General features: G+C 41.8%; 1 protein-coding gene across 2 annotated transcripts; it reads left to right on the top strand.

Moving 5' to 3' along the window:
- Positions 1-21: 21 nt before the first annotated feature.
- On the top strand, positions 22-13837 carry lonp2 (lon peptidase 2, peroxisomal). 2 transcript variants are annotated; one of them, XM_026310679.2, is made up of 18 exons: positions 22-157; positions 270-548; positions 1383-1518; positions 1742-1855; positions 2478-2609; positions 2783-2905; positions 2992-3155; positions 3470-3564; positions 4390-4508; positions 4617-4756; positions 6307-6448; positions 6735-6885; positions 8722-8848; positions 9928-10067; positions 10843-10928; positions 11254-11461; positions 11553-11743; positions 11817-13837. In XM_026310679.2, exons 2-18 carry the CDS (start codon positions 316-318, stop codon positions 12024-12026), a joined length of 2511 nt encoding a protein of 836 aa, XP_026166464.1. In that variant the 5' UTR covers positions 22-157; positions 270-315; the 3' UTR covers positions 12027-13837. The 2 variants fall into 2 exon arrangements, with proteins under 2 accessions (XP_026166464.1, XP_026166465.1); XM_026310680.2 differs by having other exon boundaries at positions 31-548; positions 9928-10064.

Raw genomic sequence — 13837 nt, 5'->3', positions numbered from 1 at the left:
CCCTCTGTACCTACCGTAGTAGCTAAACCAGCGAATACAGGAAGTCGATCGAAAACATGCCATTTTAGGGCGAAAACAAGTGACGAAAACAACATCAGCCACTATATGAGTTTAAAAATATTATCTTTGCATCCGTGTTTAATTTATTTATTATTCGGCAAGTAATTTTCCGTTTCAGGAGCCAGTGAGAATTGTATTTTGAAAGTATAAACCGGAAGTTTCAGACTTAGCTGGTTTGACAGGCTCAAAGTGCGTATTTCTTTTTGCAGAACTTGTACTTTCAGCAGCGACTTAGCTCCTGAGAAACCTCTGACAATGACCTCCGGCAGCGGGATTCAAATACCGAGTCGTCTCCCACTGCTGCTGACCCACGAAGGAGTGCTCCTCCCGGGCTCCACCGTCAGGTTCAGCGTCGACTCTCCGCGGAACATGCACCTGGTCAGCCACCGGCTGCTGAAGGGGACGTCGTTGAAAAGCACCATCATAGGGGTGATTCCCAACACCAGAGACCCGGAGCACGACACCGACGACCTCCCCAGCTTGCATAAGTAATACACATTCAGTAACATAGGTCGTGGACAGTCGAGTCGTTTTGTTGTTGTTTTGTAGGTGTGACTCCACACCTACACTGAGTAGCCTACTTCTGTTTCTCATGTTCTCCTCTGAAATCCCTTTCACCTTCAATGCTGGGTCATAACTAGGCCAACAGGTAGTTTTGTGTCGTGGACCTTCTGTTCTTGAGTTGTTGGAGAAATCTGCACCACTGGCAGGACGTGGACTTTAACCTTTCATTGCTCTGCCAGGCCAGTCACCTTACAAACTGGACAGTGTTTGTCGTTGGATGGTTTGAGTCTCTACAGGCCACAGTTACTTGAATAACCTGAATTCTGAATTTCTGTTAATCATTGTCTGAAATGGTCCCCGTTGTTCCGATTTAGCTAAAGTCACCTACATTAAAGGGCAAAGCCCAGTTTGTTAATGTGGTACTGGGCCTGGACTGTGGCCTCCCACTGCTCCTAATTATGTGGATCAAATTTTAATGTCAACATATCTTACTTAATTTAAATATTGTTTTAAACCTTGGCTTGAAATAGTTAGCACCCTTGCATTCGTTTCCATACACCACACCATTTCTTTGAGAAGAATGTGAAATTTAAACGGCTGAGTAGAGCTTTTTGGTAACTGTATTTACAAAAGACTGAGTCACACAAAATCAGCAGTTCTTCAAGAGACCCTGATTGGACCAACAGTGTGCAAAGTGAACCTTTACAAACTTGAATCGGTCAGGGAGGATTATGGTTTGATACCAAAAACAGCTGCTTTGAGGCTCAGGAGAGGACAGTTGTCATCTCTGCCTCACTCTTACGTCTGTCTTTCTGTAGAATTGGTACGGCAGGTATAGCAGTGCAGGTGGTCGGCAGTAACTGGCCGAAGCCCCACTACACCCTCCTCATCACCGGTTTGTGCCGCTTCAGTGTGACAAGTCTGCTCAAGGAGCGGCCCTTTGTCCTGGCAGAGGTAATAGCAGACCCTTCTTTTAATTTAAGATCAGCAGTTTCCATTGTGGTTCGACATCTTTAGTTTCATATTATTATTATTTGTAGTGAAACATTGTAAAGGTGCATCCATATATGGGGGACTTGTTGTTTTATAGGTTGTCTCCACAACAGTATTTCAGAAACCCACATACAAAAATGTGTGTAACTGCTGTATGTGCTTCCCTCTTCATGAAAAATTGCAGGTGGAGCAGTTGGATAAACTGGAGCAGTACACAAGCCCAGCAGGAGAGGGTGTCACAGCAGAGGATGGAGAGCTTGGGGAGCTCTCCCAGAAGTTCCACCAGGCTGCTATACAGGTGTGTGCACGTGGGTGTGAGAGAGGTAGGAAAAAGAAAAGAGAGAATATTTTCAGAGTCATCAGTTAAGTTAAAGATTTGATTTAATACAGGTAAAAAAAAAAAAAAAATCCCTCAGGCATTTCTTGATTTATTATGTTATTTTTATTTCCCCTTTATATTTAATATTGCTGGTAGTCAATAAAACAATAAATATATACCTAAAATAATATAATAATAAATTCTTCCAATAAAATGAGATTGATGTTATCTATTTAATTTTGCTAATAAGTTTTGTTAATAAAATATGCTATTTCTGCCATTTCTACAGTGTATGCATATTAAATATATTCATATAGTGTATGTATACATTGGTGACCTCAGATACAAAATTTTCCTTCAGAATAAAGCTCCATCTTATTTAGTTATCAAACCTGTGAAACAAAGTGTTTACAGTACAAGCTCATTCATCAATTAACCAAAAAGCATCAAAATGATTTGATTTCTGTGTTTGCATTCACGTTTTATGCAAAACGTGATGGCGTAATGGATATTATTTTAGCCTTGAAAACAAAGATGTGTCAGTAAAGTAAAAACCACTGTCTCTGTGTGTGCACATGTATCTGTGTGTGTGTCTGTGCAGCTGTTAGGTATGTTGGACATGTCCGTTCCAGTGGTGGCTAAGTTGAGGCGTCTGTTGGACAGTCTGCCCAGGGAAACGCTACCTGATGTGGTTGCCTCCATGATCCGCACCTCAAACAAAGAGAAACTACAGGTGAAGGATAAAATTTTAACGTGAATGACACACAACTACCAAATTGCACTAAAGACAGATTCTACATGTGCTTTGAAATTAGAATTTCCTTTAACGGATTAATAAAGCTTATCCTAATTGGTCTTGTCTTTATCTTAAATTGACTCCATGCACTTTCATGTGTGCCGGGGAAGGTCCTGGATGCAGTGAGTCTGGAGGAGCGGTTTAAGAAGGCTCTGCCTATGTTGACTCGACAGATTGAGGGACTAAAACTGCTGCAGAAAACCAGGAAGATAAGTCCTGATACTGAAAAAAGGGTAACAAATATTTTCATTTCTCTATTTCCTTTCAGCAGGGTCTGTGTTTATAAGGCTTTTCACCTCTCTGCATACTGTTCATTCAGGTTTTATCAGTGCGTAAAGGTAGAGTGTTCCCAGTCCAGCAGCTCAATCTAGATGATGAGGATGAAGATGATGATGGAGACGACACTACAGCACTGGAGAGGAAGGTCCGTGGGGCCAACATGACGGAAGCTGCGCTCAAAGTTTGTCTTAAAGAACTCAGGAGGTAAACTTTGACCTAATTTATCTTATAAAACTTACTCAGTCATTTGTGTTCTCTTATTCCTAAATATCTCTGGAATGTATTTGGCATAAACAGTTTAAAATCAGTCTTTTTCAAACTGGCTTTCTTGGTTTAATTACAGCTTTTGATACATGGTACAAAGAGTATTTTTGGTGAAATGTGCTTCTATGTATTAAATTTGATCACACAGTGTTAAAATTTAAAAAGCCCTGTTCACTCTTTGATCCTTCATCATTATGGATTGCACTGCCACGTTTTGCCAGGTGTCACAGCTGATCTCTGTCATCTGTATTCAGATTGAAGAAGATGCCCCAGTCCATGCCTGAGTATGCTCTAACCAGAAACTACTTGGATCTAATGGTGGAGTTGCCATGGAATAAAAGCACCAAAGGTAAATCAAGGAGACCTTTAGTGGAGTGATATATTAAACTAATATGTGCCATCCAAATAATTATTATGTGTACTAGTAATTTACTAACACTTGGTTCTTATTGTTTCAGTGTATGAGAAAGGGTCTTAAAATGTCTTACGGACATGTTGTGTCACTCATGTCCAAATGTGAACCCAGATTTCTTTTTAAATTCTAAGATCATCTTACCCAGACAGAAAATACCCAGTACTGTACCATTCAAAGATATATTGCATGTGTGGTCAGCCACAACATCAGGAGGCCCCATCAGGAGGCCCCATCAGGAGGCCCCATCAGGAGGCCCCATCAGGAGGCCCCATCAGGAGGCCCCATCAGGAGGCCCCATCAGGAGGCCCCATCAGGAGGCCCCATCAGGAGGCCCTAACCCCAACCCTAACCCTAACCCAAAGCATTTCACAAACTGACAATGTAAGCCTTTCATGGTGCAAAGACTCGCAGTCAGTGATTTGCTCTCTCTGCTGCTGACCACAGACTGCCTCTATAGCAAACTGCTTCAAGCTTCATATCAAACTTCATTCCAATATTTGAAGACAGGGTCCAGGGAATGGAGGAATAGCTCAGGCATGTGCTGTAAATACATCAGAAGTACTTTTGCATCAAACAATTTGAAAGGATGGTCTGTCCTTGACAGTTGGGTAAACTTTGCCAAACCACCTCACTCATCTCTCTGTTTTTGTGCTACTCCCTCACTCTCTTAACTTTCAGTTATTAACTTTGTTTTCTATTTCTTTTTTTGGACCATTTATCTTGTCCACACACACACTTCACCAAAAACACACTCTTCAGACTGTCTAGACATCAGAGCAGCTCGCACCCTATTGGACAATGATCATTATGCCATGGACAAGCTGAAGAGACGTGTGCTGGAGTACCTGGCTGTTAGACAACTGAAGACTTCACTGAAGGTGCATCTTACAGACTGCTCAATCTGTTAAATGCGCCAAGACAAAAAGCTGTGTAATATTTAACAAGATGTGTAAATAAACTCATACATTATTTACTTGTGTCGGTAGGGGCCCATTCTCTGCTTTGTGGGGCCCCCAGGAGTCGGTAAGACCAGCGTAGGACGCTCTATTGCCAGGACTTTGGGCAGAGAGTTCCACCGCATTGCTTTAGGGGGTGTCTGTGATCAGTCAGACATCCGAGGACACAGGTAAGATCCTGTGATTAGTAACTCTAGGTCAGAGTTTACTTGTACCTTAGTCTTAGTGGACCACACCAGCACAGGACAAGTTTAAGATAAGATTTTTTTGTACTTAACACTGACATTAAAGGTGATTCATTTTGTGAACATTTAATATTTACTGTATCTGCAGTAGAGTCTTTGTTCTTAAAAAGTGTGAACTATTGTAATCTAGTTTCAGGGCTAATATGAAACACTGACTGTAACGTTGTCACAGCAGGATATTGTTTTGATGGGGAAGCATATATTGGATCTGTGTATGGAGCACAGCACCTTCTGCTGCTGAATAGAACAAGGGCTGAAAATCAAGAAAAATAATGCTTATACTAATAGTTTGAAAAATATGCTTATTTATTGAAGAGGCTCTTGTTGCAGGGTAGTAATCGTTTTTATCGAGTCCAGTTGTCTCAGCTCCACAGATTGATTCAAGATGCATTCAATATGCTTGGAAAGTCATGCCAACAGCTTTCCGTAATACTAGGGAATCTGCTTGTTTATTTAATTCACTGATGACTAAGACATTCATGTGATAAGTTCCTGCAAATGCTGCTGTCACGGGGTTGAAAGACATTTATACTGTTGGGCTGAACGTCAGTGATTGGACCTCTGCATGTGGATATTAGTGATGTGGCAAGTTTGTCCTCTGATAAAGAAACTACACATCACATTTCAACATCAGAAGCAAATATGTTGGTGACTTTAATGTCATTTTCCTCAGTTATTGTTAGTACTTTAAATAGACATTTACTTTGAGTTGCTACACAGTGGTCACCCGTTACGTAATTCCCTACAGTGTGGAACTGTGTGAAATGTGATCTGACACAATTGCAAATCCAGGCTTTAAAAACAGCAGTACTGTCGTGTCTCTCTCAAATCATACACAGTATATTCTGTAACCTGAGTCAGTGAAAGAGTTTGGCAGTCATGTCACTGTGCACACCTTTGTTTAATCTCGCAGCTTCGATTGACGGTGAGTGATCTTTTTAAAAAACACCCAACACTGATCCTCTGTGCACTAAAATAGAGTGTAAGGCCTGATGGACATGCAACATCTTGAATGGTTTTTGTGTGCAGGCTAATCCTTCAAAGGAGGACACAGTGTTGAGACAGATGAGAAATATGTTTCTGACTTATAAGCAGCAGGAATACAAGAGATAGTATACAGATAGTAGAGTTCTTTGTTTTTTTTTTTTTTTTAGTTTTTCTAGCTAAAACAATGCTCTGGAATGGAGTCTGCTCCAGTGACCTCTTAGCATTTTTGCATTTTTGCAGAGGTTATATTTTGGGATCTGTGTCTGCGTTCGTTTTTCTCAGTGTTTTAATGTTGTGGTTATGCACTGCATCATCCAGAAGCAGTCAATAAGGCATCACCATGCAATAATAACATGCAGTATAACATCACAACAATAGATGTCAGATGTGTTTTTCTGCCCTGATCTATTGTCATCAGCCTTCAGTTAAGCTGAAATGGAAACATTTACACAGTAGCTCAGTAGCTGAAATCCTGCCTATGTCTCTAGACGGACATATGTAGGGAGCATGCCCGGTCGCATCATCAATGGTTTGAAGACAGTAGGCGTCAATAATCCTGTCTTCCTCCTGGACGAGGTGGACAAACTGGGAAAGAGCCTGCAAGGAGACCCTGCAGCTGCACTGCTAGAGGTTAGTCTCTGTCGCAGATCATTTGCTTGGTAGCATTTGATGTATTTGCTGCATATTAATTCCCTAAACAGAACCATAACCTTTAGGTGATCTGAATCAAGCCTACCAGGTTAACCTTAACCTTTGCTAAATTTGCTCCCTCACCAAGACCGAAATGTTCATGATCTACTGTTTGCTCTGCATCCACTCAGGCCAAACTCAGTTAGCTTCCCAGCTAAATGAAATTTAGCACGATTGAACACTAAAAAAAGCACAAATCTGAATCAGACTCTCTGTGTTTCTTTAGGTCCTGGACCCAGAACAGAACCACAGCTTCACAGATCATTACCTTAACGTGGCCTTTGACCTGTCCCAAGTGCTCTTTATTGCCACTGCAAATGCCACAGCGACCATTCCCCCAGCTCTGCTGGACAGGATGGAGGTGCTGCAGGTACCAGGTGGGTTTAAGTACAGTCTGCTCTCAAACTCAAATAACAAAGTAGTAATTTGTTGTTTATGTTTATAATGTAACTACTGCACTTTTTTTCCTGTAGCCATGACATGGTCCTAGGTTTTATGAACGACATGATGCAGGTTTTATCATCACAACATGAAGGCAAAGCTATCAGTCACCCTCTAAAATACATTATATTGCCAAAAGTATTCACTCACCCATCTAAATAATGAATTCAGGTGTATAAAATCAAGCACCTAGGCATGCAGACTGCTTCTACAAACATTTGTGGACGAATGGGCCACTCTCAGGAGCTCAGTGAATTCCAGCGCAGTGCTGTTGTCTGTGCAAGTCCAGCTGCTACTTAATGTTCCACAGTCAACTGTCAGTGGTATTATAAGAAAGTGGAAGCGATTGGGAACGACAGCAACTCAGCCATGAAGTGGGAGGCCACGTAAAATGACAGAGCGGGATCAGCAGATGCTGAGGCGCATAGTGCGCAGAGGTCGCCAACTTTCTGCAGAGTCAATCCATACAGACCTCCAAACTTCATGTGGCCTTCAGATTAGCTCAAGAACGGTGTGTAGAGAGCTTCATGGAATGGGTTTCCATGGCCAAGCAGCTGCATCCAAGCCACACATCACCAAGTGCAATGCAAAGCGTCGGATGCAGTGATGTAAAGGAAGTCTGAATGCTTCAGCATACCAAGATATTTTGGACAATTCCATGCTCCCAACTTTGTGGGAACAGTTTGGGGATGGCCCCTTCCTGTTCCAACATGACTGTGCACCAGTGCAGAAAGCAAGGTCCATAAAGACATGGATGAGCGAGTTTGGTGTGGAAGAACTTCACTGGCGTGCACAGAGTCCTGACCTCAACCCGATAGAACACCTTTGGGATGAATTAAATTGAAGACTGCGAGCCAGGCCTTCTCTTCCAACATCAGTGTCTGACTTCTGGAAGAATAGTCAAAAATTCCCATAAACACACTCCTAAACCTTGTGGAAAGTCTTCCCAGAAGAGTTGAAGCTGTTGTAGCTGCAGAGGGTGGGCTGATGTCATATGAAGCCTTATGGATTAAGAATGGGATGTCACTTAAGTTCACATGTGTCTAAAGTATAGTGCATGTTTAAGGAATGTCAAAGGTTGTTTTTAACAAACACAACCTAAAGTCTATCCATGTATCTAAGTCAAATATAATCCAGGCAAGATCACTTAGGGGAGAGGAACCAATAAACTTTAGAACAGATATTTCTTTCAAACTGCTCACAGTATTTTATTTATTACCCTGTATCACGCATGCTAGACCTCAAGCTGACCCAACGAGCTGCAATAGTCTGTATCTCCTGTTGATAATGAGGGAATAAATGAAGTCATCTTTACACACCAACACCCATTTACAGATTGTGGGGAAGCTTCATATTTTGAAAATAGTTGTATAAATTCTTTTGTGGCTCCAGGAGAGCTGCATGAAGTTGCGTAAGTGTACTCAAGCATTGTCCCTTGAGTTAGTGTTGGGTGAGGCTATAGACTACTAGACTACTAAAATTAAATCTCAGGGTGTGGAATTAGAACGCCTTACCAGGCTACATTAGCCTCTACTAGCATCACAAACCTGAATCTCCATTTGGCAGCCATGTTGCATTGTGGGGAATGAGGACACCAGGTTTTGAGGAGGAACACCAATGCATGAAATAAAAGACAGTATAACTGGTTCCATCTTCATCCTTTTATTTTAAAACACAAATCTGGCAACATTAGTAGGGTTGAGTGGAGCACTCATTTAGTGTAATCCAGCTGTATGTACTGAGCAATTTGTGTATATGCATGCATGTTCCAGGCTACACCCAGGAGGAGAAGGTGGAGATAGCTCACCGTCACCTGATCCCAAATCAGCTGGAGCAGCACGGGTTAACACCTCAACAGCTGCAGATACCACAGAACACCACAACGGATATAATTGGCAGGTACACACAAACACAATAGCAACACACAACTAGGCTAAAGAACCACAGCTACTTTTTGTTTACAGTGCACAGTTTTAACTCAACATTAAAATGAATGCAGGAGGAAATGTACTTAATTATTGCTTATTATTCCAGAGATGGTTGATGTTACTTTAAAGGAAAATAATTTGACATTTGGAAGAGATGCTTGCTCAGGGACTTGGATAAGATAGATGGCACTCACCAATCCAATCCATCAGTAAATATAAAGCTACAGCATGCAGGTGGTTATTGTACCTTAGCATCAAGATAGGAGCAGGAGGAGACAGGTCACTTTTGTAACATGCTATGTCCTTGTTTGTTTAAGCTGTACAAAAATGGTTTTATACTTAGTTGTGGTCTGGACCTTTTTGTGGCATTTTCTCCACTGCTTGCACTGTACTTCATTAATACTTCTGAGGTACAGAGTAATGCATTAGGAGGGGCAAGTGAAACTATTTACTCAAGACAGAAAATAGAGGGTGGTCATTTGAGCTCACGTGGAGCTGGGCAGGTACAGTGTAGCATACCATTACAGTCAGTTTTGCTACTGGTTTCGTTTTTCACTGCTGATTTAAATTATAACCCTATAAAGACAGTTCAGCATATTTGCGAGGATGTGTGCGAACATGGAGCTACTAATGTCGACAGTTTGCTACCTGCACATAACGCTAACTGTGCTCCAGTCTGGTTACTATAGAAACAGCCAACAGCACCAAACTTGATGCTCATCCCTTGAGGGATAGTACAAATTTTACTTGCTCAGTCTCCTAAAAAACAAACAAGAGGCTGGGGTGATTTGAGGCTAAAACAGTCTTACACCCATGAGATTCCATGTCTTTAAAGACATCCAGTTTTACACATATAAATCCAGGTTATTTCACGTTTTTCCCTTGAAATGTACCGAGTGATTCATCTAGGTCTGCATGTATATGTGTGTGGCATGTTCCTCATGCCTCATTCCTCATGGTACCTCATTATACACCCAGCAACAGAAGCTACGGTGCCAGTAAAATCTCCACATCATTTTATTCATCTGTTGGTTGTGTTTGTCCCTCTAGGTACACCCGGGAGGCAGGCGTTCGCTCCCTAGAGAGGAAGATAGGGGCGATCTGCCGAGCTGTGGCTGTAAAGGTCGCTGAAGGTCACAGAGTCCCCAGGAGTGATGCCTCGACCCCGGAGAGTCCAGCAAAGCAGGGCAGTAAGAGCCAGGGCATTCTGTTTTTTCGTTAATTATTATATAGTAATAACATTTTCCTGTTACCACTTACATACAATTCAGTAGTTCAGCAGTAGCAAGATCTTTTGTTGGTAACCCTAATCCTGAAACTGAAGCAGTCATCATTGATTTTTTTCCTGTTGTATCAAGTCAAGAACGTCTGTGAAAAGTGTGTGTAAATGATATTTTGTCTTACTCCTATCAGGAACAATAAGTGACCCCCATAGTTACAGCTGTTTGACACAGAGTGGCAGTATTTAGTCTGAAAGAAATCACAAAAATGATCCTGCAGTAACAATTCAGTTTAGAATGCATCTCCTTTAAATGCTGTAAAGTAGCAGAGATGGTCTAAACTAAGCATGGATGTAGGTAGTGGTTTGATGAAAGAGAGTGGAGATAGAAATGAGAGATGGGGTACAGAGAAGACATTGGCAGTTGTTCAATGTAAAGCCCTCTGTGTTACCAGGTAACACTGACCAGACACAAACACGGTGTATCCTTATTCACGTATTTAGTTTTTTTCCCAAAGTGGTGGTATATATCGGCACATTTGGTTTTCTGTGCAACTTTGCATGAAGTCAGTGTGTGTTGTTGTTTTGCAGTGGCTGTTAGAGGTGTTGTCACCTCCTCTTCTTTCACTGAAGTGTTTCTTCCACAGTTTACTTTCTTTACACAGGTCTGTGAAAGCTTCAAGCATGCAATACGTTTAGATGAGCTTCACTAATGTGACTGTTCTTCACTCTGTATATATGTTCAGATAAGGCAGCGCCCCCCGAGATGCCCATAGTGATCGATCACACTGCCCTGAAAGACATCCTGGGACCTCCGGTGTTTGAAATGGAGGTGAGTGGAGAGGAGGAGCTGGGTCAGGCAGACAGAGCAGCACCTGCAGATAATCAGCACGTTTTATAATCCACAAGGTGTCAATTAAAGAAAACTGGACATTTATCCCCAAATACTGACCCTCTCTTAGCTCATCACTATAAAGGCAGCCTGTTCTCCCCACCTCACACTTTCCTCACTCCCCGTCATTCTTTTTAAACTCACTTTTCTCTCTCCAGATCATACCAGCCTTCTGTTTCAAATTCATTCCTGAATTTTTAAAGATTACAAACCCTCCTTAGAGTCTTGATTACTACAATCCATGTGTGTTTTTATATGTTGGAAGGTGTCAGAGCGGCTCACCTTGCCTGGTGTAGCCCTGGGCCTGGCCTGGACCCCCCTCGGTGGGGAGATCATGTTTGTAGAGGCCAGTCGAATGGAGGGGGAAGGTCAGCTCACTCTAACTGGTCAGCTGGGAGACGTTATGAAGGAGTCTGCCCATCTGGCCATCAGCTGGCTCAGAGCGAACGCTAAAGTGTACAAGCTCACCAACAGTAAGTGTGTGTGTGTGTGTGTGTGTGTACGTACACTGGAGCTAATAAACATGCATGCATTTATACTCCATGTTGATGTGTGTTTGAACAGTTGTTGGGGGTCCAGATCCATTAGAAGGGACAGACATCCACCTCCATTTTCCCGCTGGAGCTGTCACCAAGGATGGCCCCTCCGCTGGTGTTACCATAGTAACCTGCCTAGCTTCACTATTTAGTGGTCGACTGGTCAGATCAGACGTTGCCATGACAGGAGAGATCACATTAAGAGGACTTGTGCTGCCAGTAAGTGACCACATTCAACACACATGATACGAATCCACAGTTTCAACTGAGTGGCGTGCTGTGTTTTCACCAGGTGGGCGGGATCAAAGACAAGGTCCTGGCAGCTCACAGGGCAGGAGTGAAGCGCATCATCCTCCCAAAACGCAATGAGAAGGACCTGGAGGAGATTCCAGCCAACGTCCGAGCTGACCTCGACTTTGTCACCACCAAAAACCTGGATGAGGTGCTGAATGCCGCCTTTGATGGAGGGTTCACACACCCTCAACTCACCAGCAAATTATAGCACACTGATGAAAACACACCTTCAGCTACAATGGGAAGCATAGACAGAATTCTAGAGTTTTTCAAAACAGAGATGAATTTTGTCTTCAGTTTAATGACTTTGTCCCATAATATGCAGTTGCAGGAATTAACATTCAGCTATAATCCTTTATGTTAAAATAAGTCTTTGGCCCCAGTTAAAGGGTCTTTGATGTCTAATTTTGGATTTTCAGCTGACTTTATACTAAAGAAATCATTTCAGTGATAATGCAGATGGTTTGTGTGTGTGTGATAGTCGATGCTGGTGAGATGTTTTCAGATACCTGGAGAAGACCTACTGTACCTGCAGCCTGATTGGCTGATTCAGTCCCACCTTGTAATTAGTAGAAAGCCTGAGTTCAGCTAGTTGGTGGATGTTTGATGAGTTCTTGTAAAGTACAGATTTTGTCCACAACTAACAAAAGACTACACTTATTATGATAGTGTGCATCATGTAGGTGTAAATGGGTTTGTTGATGGTTAGATAAATATCTTTTTGGCTCAATTTTCTGATGTCTAAATCTAAAATGGTATTTTTCTTATATAAGAACTCAAACACACTTAATGCCTGGAATCCTGTGCATCTACTGGCTGAGCTGATATTAGAAAGACAAAATGTCAGATGTAATCACACTAGTCATAAATATAACTATAGAATAATGTTACTAATAATACTCCTGCTTCCTCTCCCAGTCCAAAAACGGGTTAATTGGTGGCTTTCAGTGTGAATATGAGTGTGGCAGTTTGTCTGTTTCTGTGTCAGTCATCTGGTAGACTTGTTATCTGTCCAGGGTGTACTCCATCTGTCATCTGAGTCGGTTGTGATTGGCTCCAGCCCTGCACTACCCTTGATAGGAATACAGGAATTCCCAAAACTATGCATATCAGTGTCAAATACAGGGTTCTGTTAATTATTTAATTAGATACCATTAATTAGCTTTTCTGGCTCAGAGTGACAGATGAAGGTGACAAGGCTGTAAGAACTACTTGTATGAGATAACTCAAGGAAAACAAAATAGTTTTCTACAGAAATTGGTTAATCCAAAAACAGGGATATTAATGGGCCATACGGTTTTTTTCACACTTTCCAGAATAAACTACAGTTGGTCAATATGAGCAGTGACTGGCTGTAGTCTGCTAATATGTACTAATAAAGAGCCTGGAGTCATTATTGACTGTCCATTTACACTGAAACCCCCAACCACTTGATTGCATTCACCTGAATTCACCTCTTCATTATGAAAATAATCTGTAAATCAAAACCTGGACATAGAAGAACCTTAAGCTACATTAAATTATACCTGCGCCTGATGGGTCGGTCCAGTGTCCGTCCACACCCGCAGCACGGTTGATGGGTTGGTGTTCTGTTAGTAATCATTTTAATGTCCTCTTCCCTAGCTTAACTTTATAGTTTCTTAGCCTTTTGTCCTTTTTCTGTCAAGAAGGAAACATAATGGTAACATACATAACATAGGCAGCATTAAATGAAAATACAGCAGTGTGAAAATTAATTTTTCAGAAAAAAAAAAATATGGATAACATTAGCTTTTTAAAGACAGCAAACTGTGAAAGAATAGTGCTCTTTGCTGGTGCCCACCCTGAGTTTAGACAGTCCTGACTGCCATGAAATAATAATGGCCACAGCTTTTTTCAGTGCTCAGGCAGTTAAAGTTGAACCAGATCCATTTAGAGATCTGTTTGAGTGTGCTGTTAATGAACCATATCTGTCCCAGAGTGTGTGACGCACAAAGCAAATGGAGTACCAGATAGATATTAAAATTGTAGTTACCTTGT

Source organism: Mastacembelus armatus, chromosome 6, assembly GCF_900324485.2.
Source record: "Mastacembelus armatus chromosome 6, fMasArm1.2, whole genome shotgun sequence".
Taxonomy (NCBI): Eukaryota; Metazoa; Chordata; class Actinopteri; order Synbranchiformes; family Mastacembelidae; genus Mastacembelus; species Mastacembelus armatus.
This window is presented reverse-complemented; position numbering and strand designations above follow the sequence as displayed.